A 24084-nucleotide genomic window follows, 5' to 3' on the forward strand; every position below is an offset into this window, starting at 1 on the left:
AGGCACTGGGGACCGAAGCCAAGACCCTGAGCATGGTGGGCCCGTGCTCCACCACTGAGCTGCACCTCCCTCCCCCTGCTTTCCTGTTTCGTCTTGTACTGTCAACAACTGTCCCCTCCCAGTCTGAATTACTCGGTGCCCAGGCTCTCTGCATTTGTCAGGGACCTCACTGTTTAAAATGGCCCCTAAGAGTGTGCTAAAGTGTCATCTAGTGTCCTAAGCACAAGAAGGCTGGGGTGTGCCCTGCAGAGAGAGGCATGAGTTTCAGAGCTGCTGGCCATGAATTCCTTGTTTCACTGATTCATTAACCAACACCACACACTACACAAGGTGTCTTTAAACAGAAACACACGTTAACACAAGGTTAGGCCTTGAGTTGGCGTGAATGTGACCAGAGGCTCACACGACCCCACCCTTCACTTCCCTCCCCTGGGAGTAGAGGCCTGGCAGTGTCGACTGCGTGTTCAGAGCAACTGCAGACACAATGACTGCGCAGCGGGACTCCGCTGTGCCCGTGTGTGCACCGCTGCTCGGTCTGGGCGCGGACGCCAGGAGTGGACCTGAAGGCCACCTGGCAATTCTCTGCCTGACTCTCTGATGCACCTCCAACCTGTCTTCTATGGCAACCGCGCCACCAGCCCGAGGGGCCAGTTCCCACACCTCCCCAACACCGCTGTTTTGTTTGGTTTTGCTCTAGCCATCCTCACGGGTGCAAAGCAGAGTCTCACCGCAGTTTGGCTCCACCCTCCCTGCTGACTGATGATATGCAGCACCTTTCCACGTGCTTGCTGGCCTCTGTGTCTCACCTCCAGAGCAATGTCTATTCAGGTCATGCGCCGCTTTCTAATGCAGTGGTCCCTCTGCCTTCACACACTCTGGATAGCAGACCTCGCCAGGCGTGTGGGTTACCGGTGCTTCCACCGTGCTGTGCAAGTGCCCACTCCCCTGACAGCGCCCTGGGGCGCAGGTGTCCCCGGTGCTGGCGGCTCTGACTGACTTGTGCTTTTGCTGCTTGTGCTTTTGGTGCCATATTTACCGTCGCTTAAACAATGTAAGTTCTTTATACAAACTAAGATAGTAAACATTTCCTATTCCTAAATCAAGGTTTCAATAAGCCTAGTAAAAGAGAATCATTAAACTCAAAAGTTCTGAAACCTAAGTTAAAAACAGAAGGTTTCTGACTGACCTGTTTACGTGACCTCATGGCCGCTTCTTCCAATGTTTCTGCAGCTTCAAATTTGCCTTGACGTCTGTAAAGTGCCCCAAGGTTTTTTAAAGTAGTTGTAACAGTTGGACTGTAAGAAAGCATACGGCATACAGAACTATTAAATGTAAGTTTTAGAGTGACCACTAGCAACAGCACATGATCTAAAACTCACAGACATGTCAGGCTAACATTCTTCAAACGTCTGTGGTACTTTCTTAACTGAAATTCTAAAGGGCTCTTCTGTCTCAAGCATCCCTGCCAACTGCACCAAGCCCGGTGGCTGACCGACCGCACCCCTGCTCTCCCCATGCTGTGACTGTTCCCACAGACCCCTGGACAGTCTCCACATCTGTGCAGTGACCCCCAGGCCTCCCCTGGGGGCAGAGCACACTCAGTGTCAGGCAGCAAGGAGGACACACGTTTCAGTGTTGCTCTCCACCTCCCCCTTCTCCCTCCAGGCAAAGGGGAAGCAGCCTAAACCCCGAACTCCTCACCAGTGGAAGGAGTCAGGGAATGACAGCTGCGTGTGCGGGAAGAACAGTGTGGACACAGAGGGGGCGTCTCTGTGCTCCTGACAGATAGTCTCACGAAAAAATGAGAAATAAATCTAGTTCATTTCAGCATAGACATATATAACCTCCAAGAGGCTTTGTTCCTTAGGGATGATAGGTGCTTTAGGCACAGAAATAGAGAAGCTATACTCCATGTCTTTGAGAGCACATAAAATTCAGAAATTATGGTTAAGTGCTAGCCCAGAAGAGGTATCTACTCCAAACTAGGGGTTCAGAGAGTTTTCCTGAAACAGACGACTGGTAAACTGAGTCTTAAGGAAGACTGAAAGTTAAAGGAGGAAAAAGACTGTGGAAGGCATTCAAGTCAGAAGAGGCCCCCAGGGCTGTGCTGGAGAAGCTCACACTACCCTCTGTGGACCGCCCCTGCCCTCCCAGGGTGGCGTGGGGAGGCGGGCGTGCGGCCCAGGCACGTCTGCGAAGTGCTGGCTTCCGTGGGTCTGCTGGGCTGTTTCCCAGGAGGTTGCTCCATGGCCACCTTCAACGCTGGGTCCCCATTTAGCCATCTCCTGCAATGCGGCCGCAAGCCTTGGACAGAGTGCTACTGGACAGGACCCATACTGCAAGGGGCTTTGTGTGTGTAAGTTACCTCATTCATAAAGTTACGGGGCTTCCTACTGGAATCTGGGGGAACCACCGTACTGTGCAGCCACGGCGCCCTCAGGGGCGTTCATACTGGCTATTCACGAACTTTGAGGCACTAGCTCTTGCACAGCCGTTTCTCTGTTTCTCTCAGTGAAGCAGACATACCTATCAACTTTGCAGGCTTTGTACCAGCCTCCATACTCTCCAAAAGCTGCCCCATCCTTCTGCTTTCCCTAAATTGTAACAAATAATTTCAGATGAGTAATTATCTTAAGCAATATATCCAACTTAGAAAACTCAAAATAGTTATGTTCTTACTTTGCATTCTTCTCTTTCCTCAGCATGCATCCAAATGGGTTTATTTTCATCTAGGGAAGAAAAAATAACATCCTATAAATTACAGCATAAAAGAGCCCTTAGACTAAGTAGAATTTGTTGAGTTTCACTGACTGCAACGTCTGTTTCGTTTTTCACGCGACCCTTCTCAGGTATTACTTCTCACAACCTGGACAGGTGTCACAATGGAGAAGACAAGACCATAAAGACAGAACCGGACCACAAGAAACAAGCAGGGAATGGCCATTCATGTGCAGCTCTGTGAACAGTCCTCTCCTCTCAGCGCTACCTGGAAAATCATTTCTAAAATTCAAATTAAATTCTATCTTGAAAATACTGCGATGGCTTGGGTACCACCAAGGTCAGGCTGGAAATCACTATTTTTAACGCACCTACGCTGCACCTGCATAGAGAGGAGTGCACCTCTTACCATCAACAGAGCCAAACTCCCTTTCATGCGCACGGGTGAGGATCTCTTTGTACAGGGTTTCTGCCTGCTTGAATTTTCCTTGCTTCAGGTAGCAGGATGCCTTAAAATGAAACAAGTACTTATTACTCTTCACATGCAAATGAAGCACAGTTCCTATCGACAAGTGAAACTACAACAGAGCTCAGACAGATGCCAAAAGGGCCGTCTGGCTCTGTCTGCAGCCACGCCTCTGTCCACACACCAGGTTATTTTTCGTCTTGGCCACGTTGGGGTCGTCAGGCCCCAGCTTCGTCTGGTAGATCTCCAGGGCTCTCTGATAGTAGTACTCCACCTCCTCGTACTTGCCCTGGTTCTGGCACAGTAAGGCCAAGTTATTTAACTGCTTGGCAACATCAGGGTGATCCTTTCCCAAAACCTGGGGATAAAAAAGAGCACATCAGAAACACTCATCACTTGTTTCCCTACCATCCAATCCACTCTCCACCCATTCTGGGGGAGTCTCTCTACACAGAAATACGACTGTGCCTCACTTCCAGGCTTACAGCCTTTGAACGGCTCCCATGCCATGCGATGAGGAAAATAATAGTTTACTGCACTCTCATTCTTGGGGGAAGAAGGGGCTGTGCTGAGCTCCTTCAGATGCTCTAGCGTCTCTCATTCTTCTAACAATCCTACAATGGAGGTGATACGCATGTTCTGAAGATGAGGAAACTGGATTTTATAAAGGCTATGTAACATAACGGCCAAGTTCTGAAGAGCCCAAACTTAAACCCAGCCCCTTCCGACTCTCAAGTCACTGAGTTACACTCATTCCTATGCGTAATAGTCCTCAAAGGAGACTGCCAACTGTTCAACTCGTGTCCTACACACCCTTTCACATTCAGACCCAGAGGCCCTCTGCTATCACCCCAAACTACTTTCCTCAGATTTCAAGCTCCACCTTCAGGGGTCGTCGAACGTGCTGTCCCAGATGCCGTGCTCATCTTCCAGCACCACTCTAGCCCCACCCCTCTCCACCGGCTAATCTTCCAGGCCTCCCCAGAGGGGACTTCCCTATATCCAATTTAAGGGAGCCCTCAGCCCATCCCCACCCACTTAACTCACAAGCACATCACCTGCTTCTCTCTCTCTTTGCAAGTATCACTACCCAAAACTATCTTGTAGGCGGAAGGAAAGAGCAAATACACATGAATGAATTTGGCAGATCATTATATACAGCTCATAATCTGTAATTTGATACACCTGTGGTTCTCCTCGATTTTTAACCCAGTCCACTCAAAATCTGAGTGGATAAATAAATAAAATAAAAACCACTGTATTTTGTAAATATCAGACAGATGGCAGCCTGACAAAACTTCATCTGCGTAATTTGATAATGAGCCTTTTTCATTTTCGCTTTTCCAATTCCTTGCCATAGGTCTCAAAATTAAATGATTAATCTCTCAGTATCAGTGGTAAATACTCACACAAAATCAAATTAAAATATCACGGCAAAGACCTGACATCCAATTCTCTATAACATTTGAATACACAGCCATACAGAGTACTGCTGAAATTACCAAGTCACATTTTTTTAATGCCTAATTACCATAAACTGTAGTAGCAGGTATTAAATACCCATGACACTGACTTAATCTATAGCTCTAAGTTATTCTTCTGTTCTCAAAAATAGTTACTCCATTTTTAAGCTTTATAAGCATATTTGGGTGACCTTATATTTAATATTATTGTTTTTCTTATTGACAGACACATGCCCCATGGTCAAATGAACTGCCCCCACGCCATCCACCTACAAGCCCTCAGAAATTCCTTCTTCAACAGTCGCTTCTTGGCCTCCTCAGGCTGGGGCAGCATGCAGACTCAAGGCTCCACCCTCGGAACACCCACTCCTCCTAAACTCTGATGTAAATGGGTCAGTCTGGCTGCGTTCTGAGCTGCCCATCTGACTGAAAGACTTATTTTCAGTAAATGGCAGTGACGACAGATCACAGCAGTCATTTCTCAAAACTTAAACCCAGAATGTTTAAACAGCACAGGACACTGCTTCTTCAGCAGAGACCCCCGCCCCCGGCCGCACCTTCTCCCGGATCTCCAGGGCTCTCTTGCACAGCGGCTCGGCTTCTTTGTACTTTCCTCTCTTGCCATAAAGCACTGCGAGGTTATTCAGAGTTGCTGCCACCTGCCGACAGAGGGAAGCACGAAGGACAGTAAGGGACCACAGCGGAGAGGACTCAGACGGCGCACATCATTTCTACCCGGTGTGCACAGTGAAGTGCTCTTAGTGGGATGAGGGAATATGACCTCCCTTAAACCCAGAAGAGCAAGTTCATCATATATAAGTACAGCTGTGCAAAGTAACACTGCAGAACATTAAAGTTAAACCAATCAACATCCACATGATTGTGATTTTTTTCCTTTAATTTCACTGGAAGCCACAAAGCCAACCAAAATAGATCTATACGCAAATCTGATCAGATTTTAATAAAAAGACAATACAAAATCTTCAGAAAAAAATTTACAGGAGTACATGCAATTTGATTTAGGATCAAAAAACTTAGTCCGTGATCCATCTGAGGTGGTGGTGATGATAAGCAAGCTAAGTGCACACTGACAGCTGCCGAACATCAGCGACCCCAGCACGGACGCCCCCACTGCTGCGGAGCGCGTGAGGTCCCACCTGCACCGTCCAGGGAAAGGCCGCTCTTAAATCTTCCCTGTTGAGTTTAATGTTAAAATGAGTTGGGTAAAAAAAAATTAGGAAAAATAAAATATAAAAAGGATGAAAGAACCAGATATACAAACCGCAGGATGATCTTTGCCCAAAGTTTTTTCACGGATGGCCAAGGCATCATTCAGTAGATTAGCTGCGTCTTTGTATTTATTCTGGTCTCTAAAGTTAAAAACATACATTAAGTGTTTTAGATAAAGCTTACTGAATCTTTTTAAAATGTAATTTTGGAACTAAAGAAATAAAAGTCAAGCTTCAACTATTAAAAAATGAAAGTTACCTACTAGAACTATTAAAACACCCCTAATGTAGGAGAAAAAGACCCTGTCCACAAATGCACTGGCAAGGTGAGCTTGGAGCCAGGCCTGACCAGCCTTTGAACCTGGCCCTCCACCTAGACTGTCCCCTGGGACAGCACTGCCCCACACTGCTGTGCTCGCCTGCACGTGCCAGATGCCCTGCGGAGGGAGGAAGCCCAGGACCGTGGACGGAGCTTCACTTAGTATCAAACTGAACTCATTCCAGGGTCGGAGTCCAGCTCTGCCAGTTAACGGCTGCGTGGCTTTGGTACATTACGTGGCCTCTGCAGGGGTGGTCGGCCCATCTATAAGGTAGGGATGTGACTCTCAGAGCTGCTCTAAGAAGCTAATGACATGCCACTGCACTAGAAAAGCCTGGGAAACACAAGCATAGGCTGCACACTGCAGTGTCATGATGCAGTCCACAGTTGCCACCGTCTGCGGGAGCAAGGAGGGAGGAAGGGTCTTTCTGACTGTGGTGAGACAGAAACACATCCAGCCCCTATGGTTTAAGAGCTAAATGATGCTGCGGCTGCAAACGAGTTAGTTACTTTGTGAGACTTACTACACATACCTCTCAACTGAGTCAGAACAACTGCTCAGCAAGGCTTTGCCATGCAGAAACCAGTCCGCCCTCCAGAACACTGGAAGGGTTGACAAGGCTTCCAGATCCTCCAAAGTACACCAATTCCAGCCAAGAATATAGATTTATTTTTCTTCAATCATTCTATTACACTTAAAAACTAGCTCGAACTTTTTGTGAAAGTCAGCCAATATGAAATAAAGTTTCAAAAACTAGCAGACACAGTTAACAACAAAAAAACCTAGTAGACACAGCTCTCTGAGAGTGCCGAGAGCTGGGCAGGACGCGGCATCTGAGCACTTCTGTCAACAGTGACGTGACATGAAGGTCAGAGACAGTAACAAGCCAACAGGAAGGCCATACCAGGAGCGAAAGCACTGGTTCTCAGAGGCGGCTCCAAACCACACCTGCAGCCTGTTAGAAACCTGGTCCTCTGCCAGACCTGCTGAATCAGATGCTCTGGGGGCGGGGCCCAGCACTTACTCAAGAAGCCCACCCAGAAATTCACATTTGAAAAGAAAACAAAAGTATACCCTGCAAGCATTAAAATCCTAATAGGAAAGAGGGCCAGATAACAGAACATTCACGAAAGGACACAAATGACTAAAAATATATAATCCGAGAATGCAAATTAAAACACAATGCTACACTTCTCCACTGACAAAGAGTTGGTGACAGTGCACAGGAGCGTAGACCGGCACCATCTTCCTGAAAAGCAGCTGGGCAAAGTACTCTGACAGGTGTAAAAGCTCTATATGCGAGCCTGTTTTAGGAACTGGTATTTTTTTAAAAATCCAGAATCTTGAACAAAACCTAAAAATGTTCATCAGTATAATATTAATGGCCCCCCAAAAGGCTTAAAATTAAATGTTCCTTAATACAAGAACACTGAAATCATGAGTTACGGGGTACAGCTCTAGGATGCAATTTTGAATATGAATGTGGATAAATTTATGTAGCTACTAATTTTTTTCCAAACTTCTTGCTGACATGAGTAAAACCTTCATGCGTTAAGGAAAAACACAAGACTGAGAGAGGCCATCAAATTCCCAGTACTACCACGATGACAACTGTGAAACCAGGCTGCCTACAGACAACAAATCCCAGTTACGTTCTATGTGCATTATTTACAGTAACAATATCCAGTGTTGGCCAGAAACTCTCATGTTCTTAACAGGCATGTAAATTTTAAAAAAAACTCCTCTGGAATGAAATTTAGCATTATCTACCAAGATTTTAAATGCAAATACCCATGACTATAACATACTGTATAACAGTAAAAATTTGCAGACTTAAAAGTCCATCAACAGGAAGTCTGTCAAAAAATTCCAGGACTATTTGTAAAACAGAGCACCACACAGCCATGAAAAAGACTGTGCTGCTATCCAAGTACAGAGTTGCCATGGTGCTACTACAGTGCTAACTTTCCCTCCCATGTTTTTTTGGGTTTTTAGGGTTTTTTTGGTTTTTTTATTTTATTTTTTAACTTTTTTTTTATTGAGTTATAGTCACTTTACAATGTTGTATCAAATTCCAGTGTAGAGCACAATTTTTCAGTTATACATGAACATACATACATTCATTGTCACTTTTCGCTGTGAGCTACCGTAAGTCCCACCTGTGTTTTTTAAAGCAACCACCTTTTTGATGGTTACACTCCTCTCTGTGGAGCCCTCCCTCCCTCCTCACCCTCTACACTGTCCCCATGCCTGCTCAGGTCCCCAGCTCCATCCCCAGAAGACCCCACCTCCAGGCAACCTACTTAATCCCATTCAATTCCTTTACCAAGAGCTTTTGAGTCAGGAAACATGCCCAAGTAACATGAGGTGGAGGGACAAAGGCAACCTGGTTCTCAACTTCAAGGAATCACGATTCCGGGAGAAGAGATGACAAAATTCAAACAACCCGATGCCAAGTATCACAAGCAAGTGCTGTGAGAGGGGTCGGGCAAGGGTTATGGGGCACAATGGGGCCAAGAGGCACATGGAACCCTAGATTCATGAAGGACAGAGAGCTGGACAGGGCCTCAGAAAGATGGGGAGGGGACTGGGAGGCAGAGTGGGAAGGCTATTCTGGACAAAAGAACACTCTGGTACATGGAGTCCTATGGGGAAAAAAATCTTAAAGATTCAGTTTGGCCAAAACAAAGGGTGCGTGTGAGCTATTCTAGGAAGGCTGGACTGGGTGTAGCCAAGCAGTGTCTGTGCCACAGGGTGACATCCTGCTAGAGAGCTTGCCAAATATTCTGAATTTAACTCTCGGCTGTTTGAAGAGAAATGGATAGTAAGGCTGGAAAAGGAGCTTATACCAGTTTATAAAAATATATTTCAGGGCATTTTCATTAAAAATACTGTTTCTATGTAAAATTAAGATAAAAGGAAAACTACTAGCCTGTAGACCAAGGCCAGGATATTCAGCATGGTGGCCACGTCTGGGTGGTCGTGGCCGGAGGTCTTCTCCAGGTCCTCCAGGGCCTGCTTGCAGAGGGGCACGGCAACCTCGTAGCGCCCCTGCGAGGCGTACTGGATGACCAGGTTGTGGAGGGTGCGCAGCCGCGCTGGGATCTCGTAGCCACCCTGCTGGGCAGCTGCCGCCGCACTGCTGTGCTGCTGCTGGACTACACAGAGAGAGTTCACTTCTGGTGAGTTCGAAGAAAACCAGGCAGATCACACCCATTCATTCAGACTCTCTTCTCTAGCTTTGGTCTTGGTCAGCACGTGGCCCCCAGGCTATGGAAGCCCCTCACCAGGACTGGGTAAGAACAGTAACTTGTCAGCGGTGGTGCGTGCCCGACCACAGTGCAGTGAGGCTGCTGCTCTTGACACCAGGAAAACTCATTCTGCCTTTTTCACTCCGTAAGAACCCACAGATCACGTCTGAACTGGTTGCACACGCCCTTGTTAGCTAGGGGCCAGTTTAACATGTTACTATATCCCAACAAGAAAATGGCTTGAAATTGTTCTGGAAAACACAAGCATTCCGAGTGCGCACGTGCTCCTGGGAGGCAGGCTGCGGGCACACCGATTATGGCAACTACGCTCAACAGGACAAGCCACCTTCTGGCTGATGCCGCCATTTAAGCATCCCTTCCACTTACTTCCTTGACCGGGGTCATCATCATCATTTGGGAAAAGGTCGTCCAGAGGTTCTTTGGTGGAATCGGTGTCTTTGTCCTCCTGCAGAACCAACCCAGGACAATCTTAGTCTTACAGCTGCTATAAATCCTGCACTGGAAATCTGGCATGAATTTCAGTTTAATTAAGAATAGAAAATATGGTTCATTTTCAGATCACATATAGGATTATCCACAATTGGGCTTATCCAGCGGGTTAGTGAAGAGTAGTAAAAAGCTTGCTAGACTAAACTCAGGTGCTCAGTGCGAGCAGCGGCAGACCATGATGGCATCTGTGCCTTAGGGTCCTCCCATGTCCTAAGGACGTTCAACGGAGCAAGAAAACCCTTACTTGGAATAAATTTTATCTGGAAATCACATGATTAAGATGGAAAATCTCTGAACACAGAACTGTTGGGCTAGACCCTCCCTCTCCCCGCCCTCTGCCCTCCACCTCCACCACAGGACCCCTACGGGCAATCTGACAGCCTGTGACTGGTGTCTCCCACTGACTGCTGGTGAGGACAGGTTAAAATACACATGGAGACAACTGACCACAGCCTGACCGGGTGAGAAGTGAGCATCGTCCTGGGGCAGACGAACACCAACCACCCCTCCCCTGGAAGGGGTAGTCTGAGAGGGACTTGCAGGCACTTTTGTAACAGTCCCATTTGTGATGCGTAATACAAATGAACTCATGAAGATCATTAGACCAACCCAAGCTGAGGGACCATCTACGATGCAACTGGCCTGTATTCTTCAAAAGCGTCAATGTCATAAAAGACAAAGACTTCTTCCTTTCTTTGGGAGGACCAGCTCCGGACGACAGCTGACTAAAAAGACGCGACAACTCCGCGCAGCGTGCGGGCCTGAGCCAGATCCTGGAATGGGGTGGGAAGACCAGCAAGGCCTCCGCTGAGATGATCAACAAGCGAAGACTCCACGCTGCGGAGGAGATGAAGCGCTGTGCCTGGGTTCAGCCTCCTCAACCTGACCGGCCCCCCAGGGTCCACGGAGAACGCCCTTGAGCTAGGGAAGCGCATCAGCAGAGGGAGGAGGAAGTGGCAGAAACAATCGCTCGGCCCTGCCCCTGACGGGGGAGCTCACTGCACCCAGCTCTTCTCCACGCTAGACATTTCTTCAAAATAAAATGTTCTGAACGTCCCGGACTCTATGACACCATCTTTCCCAGCTTGATATTGCCCAGTTTTCCAGGTGACTCCCTGGCGGACACCAACATCGCCACATATTCTTATTCCCACAGCAGCCTACAGGAGTACATCTTTTAAAGTAAAACATTAGTTGCTCCTGACCTCAAGGTGCAAGGGAGAAATACAGCCTAATAAACAAGCCTAATATAGAAGGAGGCTATGGACTGTGTCCCCCTCAAAATCATATGTTGAAGCCCTACCCTCCCCACAACATGATGGTATTTGGAGACAGGGTCTTTGAGAGGGAACAGGTTAGATGAAATGACGGGGTGAGGCCCTCACGATGGGATTAGTGCCCTAATAAGAAGAGACACTGGGGAGCTGGCGCTCTCTCCCTGCACTGCCAACCCACCATGTGAGGACACAGTAAGAAGGCAGCTGTCTGTAAGCCAGGAAGAGGGTCCTCACCAGAATTCAGCCATGCTGGCACCCAGCCTCCAGAACTTGTCTATGGTATTTTGCGATGGTAGCCCGAGCTAAGGCACAGGCTAAGTGTAGGTTTGCTGGTGTAATGCACAAACCATTCCAACAGTCTTAGGATGAGGGTTCGGACTGGAAACACAAGTATGGAACTCAACGGTAGACAGACTATGTAGTGAACAAGCCTAGCACCATGTAGGCATTAAAAAAAAAATGTTAGCTAAAATGCAATGTGAAGTCCTGGACTGGCTCCTGGAACAGAAAAGGGACACATTTTAATGGAAGGACTGGTGAAGTCCAAATAAAAGCTGCAGTTCCGTTACCAGTAACGTAACAACATTAATTTCTTACTTTTAACAAAGGTACTCCTATGGACTCAATGTTCATGTCCTCCTACCAAAAATTCCTATGTGGAAGTTCCAGTGCTCAGCATGGTGACATCTGGAGGCTGGGCATTTAGGAGGTAATGTGGACTAGAGGTCACAAGGGTGGGGCTATCATGACGACATCAGTGTCCTCATACAACTCAGAGGAAGACACACTCACTCTCTCTGCACGCAAGCACCAAGGAAGGCCAGGTGGGACACGCCGGGAAGAGATCCTGACCAAGAGCTCGACCAAGCTGATCTCAGACCACAGGCTCCAGAACCGGGCAGAAGGAACGTCCCTGTTTTAAGCCATGCAGCCCTCAGTACTCTGGAGACCACAGTGTCCCAAGTTAACTAAGACATGTACTCAGGTGATGTAAGACGTGACTTCAGAAGAAACTGGGTGAAGGGTACATGGGAATTCTCTTAACAAAATCATCTCAACTTTTCTATGAATCTAAAATTCTTCCAAAATAAAAAAGGTTACTTACAAAAAAGAAAAGTTAACTGAATCAGAGATAAATAGTAGACAAAAAACAGTAACTGAGACTGGGATGAACATTCAGATGGCCAACGGAAAAACGAAAAAAGCAAGACCCTTGGGGAGCCCTAACGTTCCAGGAACTATAAGATGAGCTGGCAAGGGAGACGGAGGAGGCATGAGCAAGGGAGCAGGAGTGCCAGGTGGTGTCCTTGGCAGGGTGGAAGGGACGTTCAAAGAAAAAGTCAAGATCCACAGCGCCATAAAGCAGAGGGAGCCCTGGGTCTGGATCGCAGCTGGCTGGGCCGGGTCACGGCTGAAGGGAAAGTGCTCTGGCAGCGTGATGGGTGTGGGAGCCAGACTGCAGGGGGCTGGGATGCTCAGGACACCTCAAGCTGAGACAGACCTCATGGAAGGTCATGGCGCCTCTCTGCACTGTACCTTGTACTTACACAGTATTTTCACATTTTCTGACCACTGTTCAAAAAAACACATATGAAAAAAAATACTCCAAGGAGAACTCACGTGACTTGCCAGGGACTCAGTCCCGAGACCCATAATCCTCGGTCTTGCTCAGTGGAACCACTCGAGGGGAGCGGAAACCTGCGGCCTTGCTGAGACCCCCACCGCGGCAGCGGGGACACCACGCTGCCTCCCTCCCTCAGGGCCACTTACGGACGGGGAGACGTCATCGTCGTACTTCTTCAGCTGGTTCATGAATTCCAGGTGCTTCTTTTCTTCCTCCAGCTGAGCCACAGACTGCTCACTCTTCTGCAGTTTCTGCTGCGTGTTGGCCAATTCATCCCGCAGCCACTGATTCTCCTGGCATAGACGGCGGACCTGCGCACGCAGTTTCTGCTTCTCTGACTCAACGGCATTCAGGTGATTGGACAGAGCCATCATAACCTGGGCAGAAAGAGAAGGTGACGGCACCGCACCACTCAGTCCAACAAACCCCACCTGCCATCTCCAGCAGCACCCGGGCTGCAGCTCTAGCTTACACCGCAGATGTGTGCTCCAAGTACACGCAGGGAGTGAGTCATTTACCTCTACCCTCACCCTGCAGTCACAGGCTACATTCAGGACATGATCAAGAATACTGCATGTTCAGAACATCTACAAAAATACTTATTTTTTTCTGTCTGAGAGCATCGCAAATGGACCAGCAATGGACAGGCAGCTACTCTTCTGATGAAGCTGTATTTTTTTTACTTTCTATCTAGACAGCTCCAACAGAATTTCTCAGAGACCTTTTCCACCAGTGAGAGCACGTGCACATGCCTGCATATGTGTGCAGAGTATGCAGGTCTCTGTGAGGGCTGGTGGTGGAGCTGAGGTGGGGCAGGCTGACAAGCCTTCCATGTTCCACGGTTAAAGGAGGAAAGCTTGGTGGCTAGCACAGAGAGTCAGAATGCCCCAACGCATTCACAAGCTGAGATCACATCAGGCTCTACCTGTGGTGCACTGACGAGGCTCAGGGACACCTGCCTGAGGCCGTGCCCAGTTCCTGGGAGGACAAGAGCTGAAAGGGTTGGGGAGAAAAGCTGGCTTCAGTCTGTTCCCTCTGCAGACCACGCACATGTGCTTCCCTCTTTACTATCCTCCTAGGTTTAAAAACTGAAACTCCAGAGGGTGGGGCTGCTTCTTCCTTCTTTTAACCCCAGTATCTGCCAAACTGAAAAAGGAAGTTCACATTCCTATCGCTTTTCAACACAGAACTTGCAAAATAATAGATCACAAGAACTAAACAAAGTTCTACAGTTAGCATCTGTAACATGGTTAGGATGAAGAACTCTAAAATTAGGGTATGGAGAGTCACTTCGGTCTAGGAAAGCAGAAACTGGTAACCTAGCACCCCATTTCTGCTTCATTCATTCACTATATGAGAAGAAAACTAAAAAAGAAAGAAGCCAATTTTTAGTATATTTAATTTTACCTAAAATACGCTGGCAGAGCCACATGTTGGGGGTGGAGGCTCACACCCAGGTGTCTCTAATTTTTTGATCTCTCTGTCTAGTTTGACAGAAACAAAGGTTCAGTCAAATATATAAAGCAACCCTGTCTTGGGGTATCAGAGGCTATTAACTGTTGGCCAATATTCACTCTCCCTTCTTCCTCAGGCTTAAGAGCCTGGAACTTTAAGTGAGCAAGACAACATTCCCCAGGGTCTCTCACAACTAGGTGTGGCCATGGAACCAAATTCTGGCCAATGAAATGCAGGCAGAGTGCTGTGCACAGTTCAAGGAAGTGAAACAAGGAGGCACGCCCTTCTGGTCCCTTCCCCGTCTCAGCACAGGGTCACGTGGCTGCAGCTTGAACTCTCAGCCCGCGAGACAGGCTGTCTGCAGTGCAGTGACTGCAGCAGGTGGCAAGGGCCTGGGTACCCCTGACAACCACGCAGCTATACAACCTGTCTGGGACAGCTTACCTGGGTGCCTGTTTTACACACAACTATGACGCTTAAGCCACCATTTTTGTTTTTTGATATGTGCAGCCAAATCAAATCCTAATTGACACACAGGGTTCTCTGTTTTGACTCTACTTTTTAAAATTTAGACATGCCCAAATCAACCATCATTCGTATAACAAACATAACCCACATACAAGTTGACCTATCTATTACTCTATAAGCATCTTCCCTTCAGTTTAGTTACACTGTGTATTTCAGATGAAGTCTCCACTTTTCCAGACTGCTAAGGTCATGTCCATGCCTGAGACTTGTACCTGTGCCTCACTCAGGCCAAGCTCCAACATCTCCAGTGACTTCCGGATCATGTTTGATTTCTCCTCCACCAGATTACTTTCGTCATCTTTCTTCAAACACTTCAGTGTCTCCAGCAAACTTTGTAAAATGGAATTGTGCTCATTCTTCAGAGCTTCTAGCCCCTGAATTACTTGCTTTGTCTTAGAAATAATTTCGTCCTGCGTGAGCTTCTCCAACTTATCTTCCTTTATGTACACCATTGTGGACATGCTGTCGTACATTCTAGGATGGAAAAAGAGAAAACACACATCTCGTTACAGGCTTAATTTCTGTTACCCCTTTAATAAAATACTTTTGAAGACTTTTTTTTTATAGGTGAATAATAAATATGTGTATATTTGTACCTTGAAATACTGTATTATGTACTCTTTCTGTTTTTCCTTTGCAAACCAATTTAACTACTTTTCTGGCTTATGTCTGAATTCTTTTTTATGGAAGAAATGACAACAACTGAAATTAATGCCCAAGATTAAAAGCAGCAAAATATCCAAATGGTATTTCCAAAACACACAGCCTCAGTGAACAAAATTCTCCCTGAATGTTTGCAACCTTTTCTTTCCGTATGAAATGCAGAAGGGACAGTAAATTCTTGGTAACACATTTACCAGACAAGGCCTTGAGAAGTGGTCATACCTGGAAAAAGAAAAGGCAGCAAAGGAACCTGGGGACGACAGAGAGGTGAGCGGAGGGCCGCACGGGTGCAAGGCAGGGTGGGTAAGAGAGGGACACAGGCAGGACGGCCAGTGCTGCAGAGGCTCCGGGAGGAGGAGGGCCCAGCGTGCCCCCAGACCAGACTAGCCAAGAGGTCACGGGGTGAACCATGTGGTGTCTGGGATTGGCTTTAAAATATTCCAGTGAGAAGGAAAAGGAAAGGGGGAAAGGGGCACATAAAACAATGTCACCAAGTGGTGGTGACAGCTAAAATTAAGCAAGAGTTCTTCTTACTATCCTATGTCCTCTCTAGTTGTGTGTATGTTTTAAAATCCCCTAATTTAGCTTTTTTTAAAAAGGCCACAGTGATCATTAGGAAAGCCTGTTCAGGAGTGACAGAGATGGAAGTCAGATTGTATGTCAGAGCGATTTCCTTCAGAGCACTTACCACTGTCTTCACAAAGCATTCAGCCCCCTGAACATGAGCTCTATCTAAAAGGCAGTGACTTTATCGTGTACCCCACTGACTGCATGGTACCTCGGACAGCTCCTGACCCCTACAGTCCGTCTGGTGAGCGGATGAGCTGGTAGATGCTGGCTGAAGGGAAGCAGTGTTGCAGCAGCAGATACAGGCTACACACGCCAGGATTTGGGCATGAAGGCTACACGCAGCTGATGACAGGGTCACATCTGTCCCTGCACCCCCAGTTTCATATTGGAAAACTGATTTTTTTTGCATAATATTAATTAAGACTTTTAAATCCTCTGGAAATTCAGAAGTTGCCTATAGGACTATTCAGAAACTCACCTCCATACCACGAAGAGCCCAGAAAACAACAAAAGAACACAGGCAACTCCTCCATCTGACAGCCTATAGTATCATTAGATTTGTTATATATTTATTCAGCTTGTGGCTCTCCAACTCCAGGAGAGCAGGGACCTCATTTGTCTTATTCAGAAGTATACTCTGAGCCTGTCACACAGTAAATGCTAAATACGTATTTGCTGAATGATGAATGAAACATTCTAGGACTAGCTTCCAATAAACGGGATTCATACCCCTAGGTTAAAGTGGTGATCTGAGCACTGCCTAAGGTTTGCTTTCCAGAACTCGTGTCCCTACAGAAAGGAAAAAAATAAAAATGAAAGCCTCCTTCACCTTTGGCAGTCATGTATTCATGTACTATTTCCTAATAATGCAACATTTATTCTTTTCTTTCCCAAACTAGATGATACAAGCATTTACTAAAATGTACTCTGCGCTAGGCCCTGGCATACACAGGACGAGGGCCTCACCCTCTGGGACATGCAGATGAGGAGAAGACAGGTGACAGGAACTTACAGTGGGAGCATGGTGGGGACAAGGGGGCAGCGGCACTTCCACTGGAGAGGGGAGGCCAGCCATATGGAAGAAGTGACCCCCAACCCCAAGGTGAGCCGCTCTTATCAAATGAGCACATCCTCTCCAGACGAAGTTGAAGTGTGGAGGGCACTGCCAGCTGCAGAGCATCAGGGCCACAGCAGAGGTATGAAAGTGCCTGCAGGTGGCTGCGAGCAAGGCACACAGTGACAAGACTAGAAAGGCAGAGGGGAGCGAGGTCACAGGACACCTGCATTCTACAGGCAGGAGCTGGGGGCAAGGGGGAAGGAAGGGGGCTGCAGCAGGGACAGGAGCGAGAGGAAGGTTCTGGTGACGACACCACAGAACAACCCGTCAGACACACTGTACTCATTTCCCCAGCCCTCTGCCAGCTTAAGGTTCGCTGCCTCTCTTCAGAGAGCCAAGGGCCTAGCCAGCAACTTCCCAGTCTTTTCCAACAACATTAAACGCAAGGGACGCAAAGGAGAGTCCCTAGAACTAATAAGAAACGACAGCAACTTCATTACTCAGACCAGCTCTGGAAAGTAAGCGCTCTCAGGGTGTGAGTGGGCAGCAGTCACACCTACACAAGAGCAAAATCCTGTCCAATCATAAAACAGTCTATGTCAGCACCGCCACAGGTTATAGTGGTGGCAGAAGAGGGAAGAGGGGGCAGTTATTGTTTACGTAAAAGAGAAAAGGGGAAAAGAGTGTTTATACAAAAGTAAAAAACCATAAAAGGTTAAGACTTACTACAGGAAAAAAGTCAAAACAAAGTAAGGAAGACATCACCTTAATTGAGGGGATGCATCTAAAGAAACCCAATTTTAATTCCTTAAGCAATAGGTAGCAAAACTGGTGGCAGGGCACTGCACGCTCACACACCCTTGTACAGGCTTTAACCACACACACGAGCAACCGAATACAAATGTTATCTGCCTGCACACGCGCGCACGCGCACGCACGCACACACACACACACACACACACACACAAACACGAGTTGCTTAAGCCAGTTTTTTTTAATTACCCTTAAAAGAAAATTAATGAGAATCTAATTGCCCTTGGAGGGTACTTAGCTCTCCTGGGCAATGAGATGACAGGTGCTGTGGACAGCCTGGGGCCTGGCAGAGGTCCCCAGACCTCCTCGGGTCTCAGTGGGCAGCAGAGCTCCCTCACCAGGCTTTCAGGAACATGGAAAGGTACAGGTGAGGCACTAAGCACAGCAGCCGACAGTCACACAGGAACCACTCAGTGATCAGTGCACCCTCTGAGCCCAGAGCCAAGGAACAGGGAACAGCCCTGATAAAGGACCGCTCAAGGTCTGCGGACACACTCCCTGTAACACAGGCCTCACTACTTCACAAGATAGTTGGTTCTTGTTAGACTGCTCTAATATTTAGTTAGAAAGTTATTCCTTTTACTGAGTTGATATCTCCCTCCTTGTAACTTCTACCCATTGAGCCAAATTCTTCCCCCTAAAACAAACACAAAATATATTTACTATCTCATCCACAAGATAACATTTCAAATATACTGTGTTACAGGCATACAGTTCTCCGAATCGTCCATCGTCCAAACTCACGCCTCATGCCACTTCCCAGGCATGCCTCAGTCACAGCAGTTTCCTCGTCTCCCACCTGAGTCAGCAGTGCATGGACAGAACAAGGGAAGCACACCATGGCATGCATACCTTTACTGCTTGATACCTTCCTTATTTCTAAGCTAAGCCACTATAACCAAAGGTGGGTTATATAACAACAGTGCTAAGACAACTGGCTATTTGGTGGGGGTGGGAGGGAGACGCATTCCTACCCTTACTATACACTAAAGTAAGTTCCATATTGATTAAAGAACTAGAGGTTAGCTCACGGTGAAAAAGAATATGAAAATGAATGTATGTATGTTCATGTATGACTGAGGGACTGTGCTGTACACCAGAAACTGACACAACACTGTAAACTGACTATAGCTCAAAAACAAAATTTTAGAGGTTAAAAAACCTCTAGAAGCTAGAATAAAATTTAGCCACAGGTCTCTATGCATATGGGTGAAGGTAAAGAACATTCTATGAATAAAACGTACGAGAATTAAGACTGATAAAGAGTTTGCTTAAAATAAAGCTCCTGAAGTGTGGTCTAGAGACTGCACGCCTTTCTGAGGGGGCACTGCTTTGCAGCCCACGCCGAAGAGCTCAAGAGGTCAAGAGAGAGGTTACCCTGGTTTCTTTTTTTTTCTCTTCTTCAACATGCAGAGTTGTATTTTTTTAATTGAAGTACAGTTACAATGTGCCAATTTCTGGCGTACAGCACAATGTCCCAGTCATGCATATACATACATATATTCATTCATTTCCATATTTTTTCATTAAAGTTTATTGTAAGATATTGAATAAAGTTCCCTGTTTGTTTTTTATCTATTTCTATGTACAGTGGCTAACATTTTCAAATCCCAAAACTCCCCAGTTTATCCCTTCCCACCTCCTTTCCCCTAGCAGTAAGGCTGTTTGCGAGTCTGCTTCTGTTTTGCAGGTGAGTTCAGATTTTTTTTTTTCCAGATTCCACACATGAGCGATTATCATATGTCATTTCTCTTTCGAGGTTACACTGATTTCCAAAAGGTAAAAATACTGAGTGTCTAGGTTGACTGAGACATCATATTTTGTCAGCCTATAAATCACACTCCCTAAGACGTCTTCCAACTCTAATGCTGTGAATGCCTTGAGGTGACTCAGTGGAACAATGAATCAGCCGGCACAGAGCCTGGCGCTCGCAGGCACCAATAAGTATGTGCGCAATAATGAACTAAGCAGCTTTAGAGGCAGTGCATCTGAGTCCAATACCCTTTCCTCCTCTCACCTGCTGTGTGAACACCTGGAGCCTCAATCTCACCACGCACCAAGTGGCATGGACACACACCTGCCCTGCAACGTGGTAAAGGTTCAGAAACATTCCCTTCCCTCTGCCCCTCTGACACACTGGCCTCAGGTTGTCTTAATTACCCATGGGAAATTACTTATTGTGCTTTTTTTTCCTCAAGAAAGAGAGAATTCTTTAAAGTCCCATTATTTGCTCTGTGAAAGCAAAAGAACTAAATTCTTAATGCATAATTTCCAAGGTAGAACCTGACAAATCTAACATCCGAGATGAGTTCCTAAAAGGAGAGAAGCCTTCCTAGGATCACACCTCTTCAATCCACGGTTCAACAGGCAAACCTGTCATGGCCTCCGAAGTTCCAAGTCTCAGGAACTCAAGCCCCCAACAAATCCTGTACTGCGTCTTCTGATGGTAAGTGTCACTAACTAAAATAGTGAAGACAAAAATAATCCTAAAGCTTAAGTCTTATTTTTATTTAGTTTTAGAACTATTTTTGTCTCAGTTATTTTAGACAGTGACTCAATCTTTATGATTTTTATTGGGTAATATAACAGTTTTGATAGGTATTTTTAATATGGTCATAAAGACACAAACAATCATGACTGACCTAACCAAAATTAAACTGAGTCTATTGGGAGGCTGTGAAGGTGCGAAGAGTGCACCTGTGTGGTAAGGAGAGGCAAGGAAAGGGGAATCCTACACACCTAGAGCAGGAAGTCAAATACTGAAAAGTCATCAGGTAGCAATACAGACACGTTATTTAGAAATGGTGGTGGTTATGGAAAATCTTAATTTCACTTAAAAGAAGTGAAAAGTTATTTCTGTGGATAGGGAAGAAGAGAGCAAGCGAGTGGCAAAAACCCAATCTTACAAAATGACATGCCTCTAAAACTGCACGTGCACTGCTCTGGTAAGATACAGCAGGAGGCTGCTCGCCCCTAACCAGACCTTTATCTGGCGGGCCGGTCCTGGTCCTCTGGCTGAGGGGGTGAGTGCCGGTCTCCCTGCACTCCCACCCACACGCCACCCTGAGGAAGCAAGTCACTAAGTGCAGCCACACTCGGAGGGTGGGGAGAGGTAAGCGCCCCAGGAGGGAGCGAGTCCATGGACTCCCCCTCAGCGCCCGTCTCTGCCTCTCCCCTCACTTATCGCTGACCTCAGCGCTGGCTGTGGAGCTCTGTGTTAATACTCTGAGCTACACCTAAGAACACTAACCATTAAAAGCAGCAATTATGTTGCTCAAACTGTTCCAGCCCTGACCATGAGAGCTCTTTCGATTACTTCTGTGTCCCCTGCCATGCCCCACCCTTTTGTTTTTCAGGCCCATTTTGTACTCGCCCCCGCCCCAGCCGTAGAATCAGTCATTAATCCAAGGAGCCTGGTTGGTTTGGGTGAATGGTTTAGAAACCAAAACTGGGCCCAGTGGGTCTTCCTCCCCAAAATTTGTAAACCCAATCTAACCACGAGAAAAACATCAAATACAAATTGAGAATTCTACAAAACTCTGACCAGTACTTCTCAAAACTGTCAAGGTCATCAAAAATAAGGAAAATCTAAGAAACTGTCACAGATCAGGAAAAATGGCAGCTAAAAGCCATGTGACGTGGTGTCCTGGATGGGGTCCTGGACTGAACAAGGACATTAGGGGAAAACTAGTAAAATCCAAATAAAATGTGGAGTCTGGTTAATAATTATGTGCCAGTGCTTGTTTCTACTTGTCACAAATGTCGCACAGCAGCACAGGATATTAATGTTAGGGGCAGCTGAGTGCAGGTGTGCAGGAGCTCTATGCTATCTCTGCAACCTCCATGTAAACCTGTAACTATTCTAAAATAAAAAATTTATTTTTCAAAATCAACAAAGAAATCAAAAAGATACATGTATAACTTTGATAAAAACAAAACCAAAAATATATTAAGAATTGACATCAGCCAAGCATTTTACTTTCTGAGCATTTTCATATGTGTATTGTTTTATAAGAACAAAAAAAGTCTATAAGTAGTTTGGTCAGCTATCACTGTAATTCCTTTTCACAGTGGAGGAGACAGACAGCTGAAGGGATTTAAGCTCACGTTTCCCAGAGAAGGAACAGAATCCAGCTCTCTCCACTCTGCTCAGATGCACCTCTGACTCAGTGACCATGCTGCTGCGCACACGCACACGCACACGCACACACACCCTGTGCTTCTGATAGTTCACTAACAAGAAAGCAGAATAATGCCTAAATGGACGGTCTAGGGTTGCAGGCAATGGAACTTCTACAACACTCAAATATAGAAAGAATTTGGCATTTCTGCCACAATAAAAATAGGCCAACCTAACACTGAGGCAAGAATAGAAACACTGAATACAATGAATATTTTATAAGACCAAAAAATTAAAGCAGAACTAGTTAGATTCTAAAGACAAAGATTCAAAAATTACTCTAGATCATACAGACTGAGCTTTTGTCAAGATTATTAATTTTCATGTAATGATCTTGTTTCTCTCTCCACCACCTGATCATTTCATATGTTTATACTCCCTTTGGACCACAGACAATGAGATTACACACACACACAAAATCAAACATCCTACTAATTAGCAAGGAATACAATTTTCAATAACTTGACAAATTTTACCACAAACTTCCCCTTCTCTCAAAAATTTTTAACAAAAGCCAGAGAAGGAAAGAGCATCGTCATCTTGGTCACTTTGCCTCCCCTGGTTTTATTATGTGAGATTCTGCCATGAGGGAGTAAAAAACTCACAGTAAAGAAAGTTTAAAAACAAACAAATAAACAAGCCACGCACTCAAAAGGGAATGTGTGGAATCTGATTAGTGGTGGTGGTGGTTGCCCAACATAGAGAATATACTAAGAAAAAAAAAATCACTCAATTGTACCCTTTAAAATGGCAAATTTTATGTTACATGAACTTCTGTTAGAGCAGGCAGACAGCTAGATATGAGCAGAGAAAGGGGTACACAGACCAAACGGCAGGAACTGGGCAGAAAGGAGGGGCACGGGCCAAATGCAGGGAACCACACATCACGTGAGCAGCAGGGGTCCCTGGGCAGAGAAGGAAAAGCAGGAGCCTTTGGGCTGATAAGGGATCATGCTTTTTGGGGTGACAAGTGGCCTGGAGAAGAACAAAGAAAGATGAGAAAAGGCAGGAATCTCCAGTGTCGGAATGTGACCTTTTGCTCATTATGCCCTCATTTCAATAAAATTAGCCTTGGGGATCAGAAGTAGCCATCAAGCACAGACGCTGTGACACTTCTGATCCAGGCTAAATAAGGACAAAAATCCCTCCTCCCTTTGGGAAGGTGGAGTTGGGATGATAATCAGGGAATACGACCCCAAACCCTTCCCTCCTCAATGAATATTCCGCCCATTCATTATTACACCCTATGTAGCTAAGTTGCCAAAGAAACTCAGGGCAGCTGCTCCCCTGAGCCTGCCCGCTCTCCCCTTGAGAGTATACAATCCACCCTTTAATCAATCCTCACTTTACTTTTTTTAACCACTCTGTCTTGTCTCTGAATTCTTTCTGGGATGGGACAAGAACCTTGAACACTGGTTGTATCTATCGGCAACACATATATCAATTTTTTAAAACAGAAATGTTGGTAGGGGGAAGCATCAGGCCTCCGTGCACAGAGTGAGTAATGACCAAGAAAGAAATGTGAGTTATTCTGACATTTCTGGATGTGGAATGAAGTTCCTACAAACAGCGAAGAGTAGCACAGGAAAACGGTAAGATGGAGGGAGAGCACAGAGGTCTTTACCTCGCAAAGAATGGTAGCAGAAAATCACATTTGAGATGTTCTTCCAAGAGCTACCTGAGCTGATCCAGTGGGAAACCCTGGCAGCTGCCCAGGCCACACAGCCCATCCATCTCTGCTCAGACATAAGCTCTGATGAGCACTAGGCATGGGGGTGGAGGGGGTCCTGAAGTGGAGGGAGGGGCAAGGAGAAGCAGACAGGGAGCCTCACTTAGTCTAGAAAACCCAAGCTGTATTCAGAGAAATAAATATTTGGTCTGAAAGTTGGTACCCCTGACCCTGAATTCACATGTTGAAACCTAGCCCCTAAGGTGATGGTACCTGGAGGTGGGGCTTTTG

General features: G+C 46.3%; 1 protein-coding gene across 18 annotated transcripts in view; it reads right to left on the bottom strand.

Annotated features, from left to right (window-relative positions):
• KLC1 (kinesin light chain 1) overlaps nucleotides 1-24084 on the bottom strand; it is a 52277-nt gene that overhangs the window by 19493 nt on the left and 8700 nt on the right. For 17 of the 18 annotated variants that reach the window (XM_074364929.1, XM_074364927.1, XM_074364928.1 and 14 more), the window contains 11 exons: nucleotides 15054-15315; nucleotides 13005-13235; nucleotides 9835-9913; nucleotides 9129-9354; nucleotides 5930-6017; nucleotides 5205-5306; nucleotides 3369-3542; nucleotides 3128-3227; nucleotides 2680-2729; nucleotides 2527-2594; nucleotides 1187-1295 (listed from right to left, as the gene is read on the bottom strand). In XM_074364929.1, coding sequence (XP_074221030.1) covers nucleotides 1187-1295; nucleotides 2527-2594; nucleotides 2680-2729; nucleotides 3128-3227; nucleotides 3369-3542; nucleotides 5205-5306; nucleotides 5930-6017; nucleotides 9129-9354; nucleotides 9835-9913; nucleotides 13005-13235; nucleotides 15054-15314 — 1488 coding nt within the window. In that variant the 5' untranslated portion in view covers nucleotide 15315. Of the gene's footprint in view, nucleotides 1-1186; nucleotides 1296-2526; nucleotides 2595-2679; nucleotides 2730-3127; nucleotides 3228-3368; nucleotides 3543-5204; nucleotides 5307-5804; nucleotides 5842-5929; nucleotides 6018-9128; nucleotides 9355-9834; nucleotides 9914-13004; nucleotides 13236-15053; nucleotides 15316-24084 lie in introns of those variants that run through there. The other variant, XR_012507315.1, reaches the window with a different exon arrangement.

This window comes from Camelus bactrianus, chromosome 6 (assembly GCF_048773025.1).
Source record: "Camelus bactrianus isolate YW-2024 breed Bactrian camel chromosome 6, ASM4877302v1, whole genome shotgun sequence".
Lineage (NCBI taxonomy): Eukaryota > Metazoa > Chordata > Mammalia > Artiodactyla > Camelidae > Camelus > Camelus bactrianus.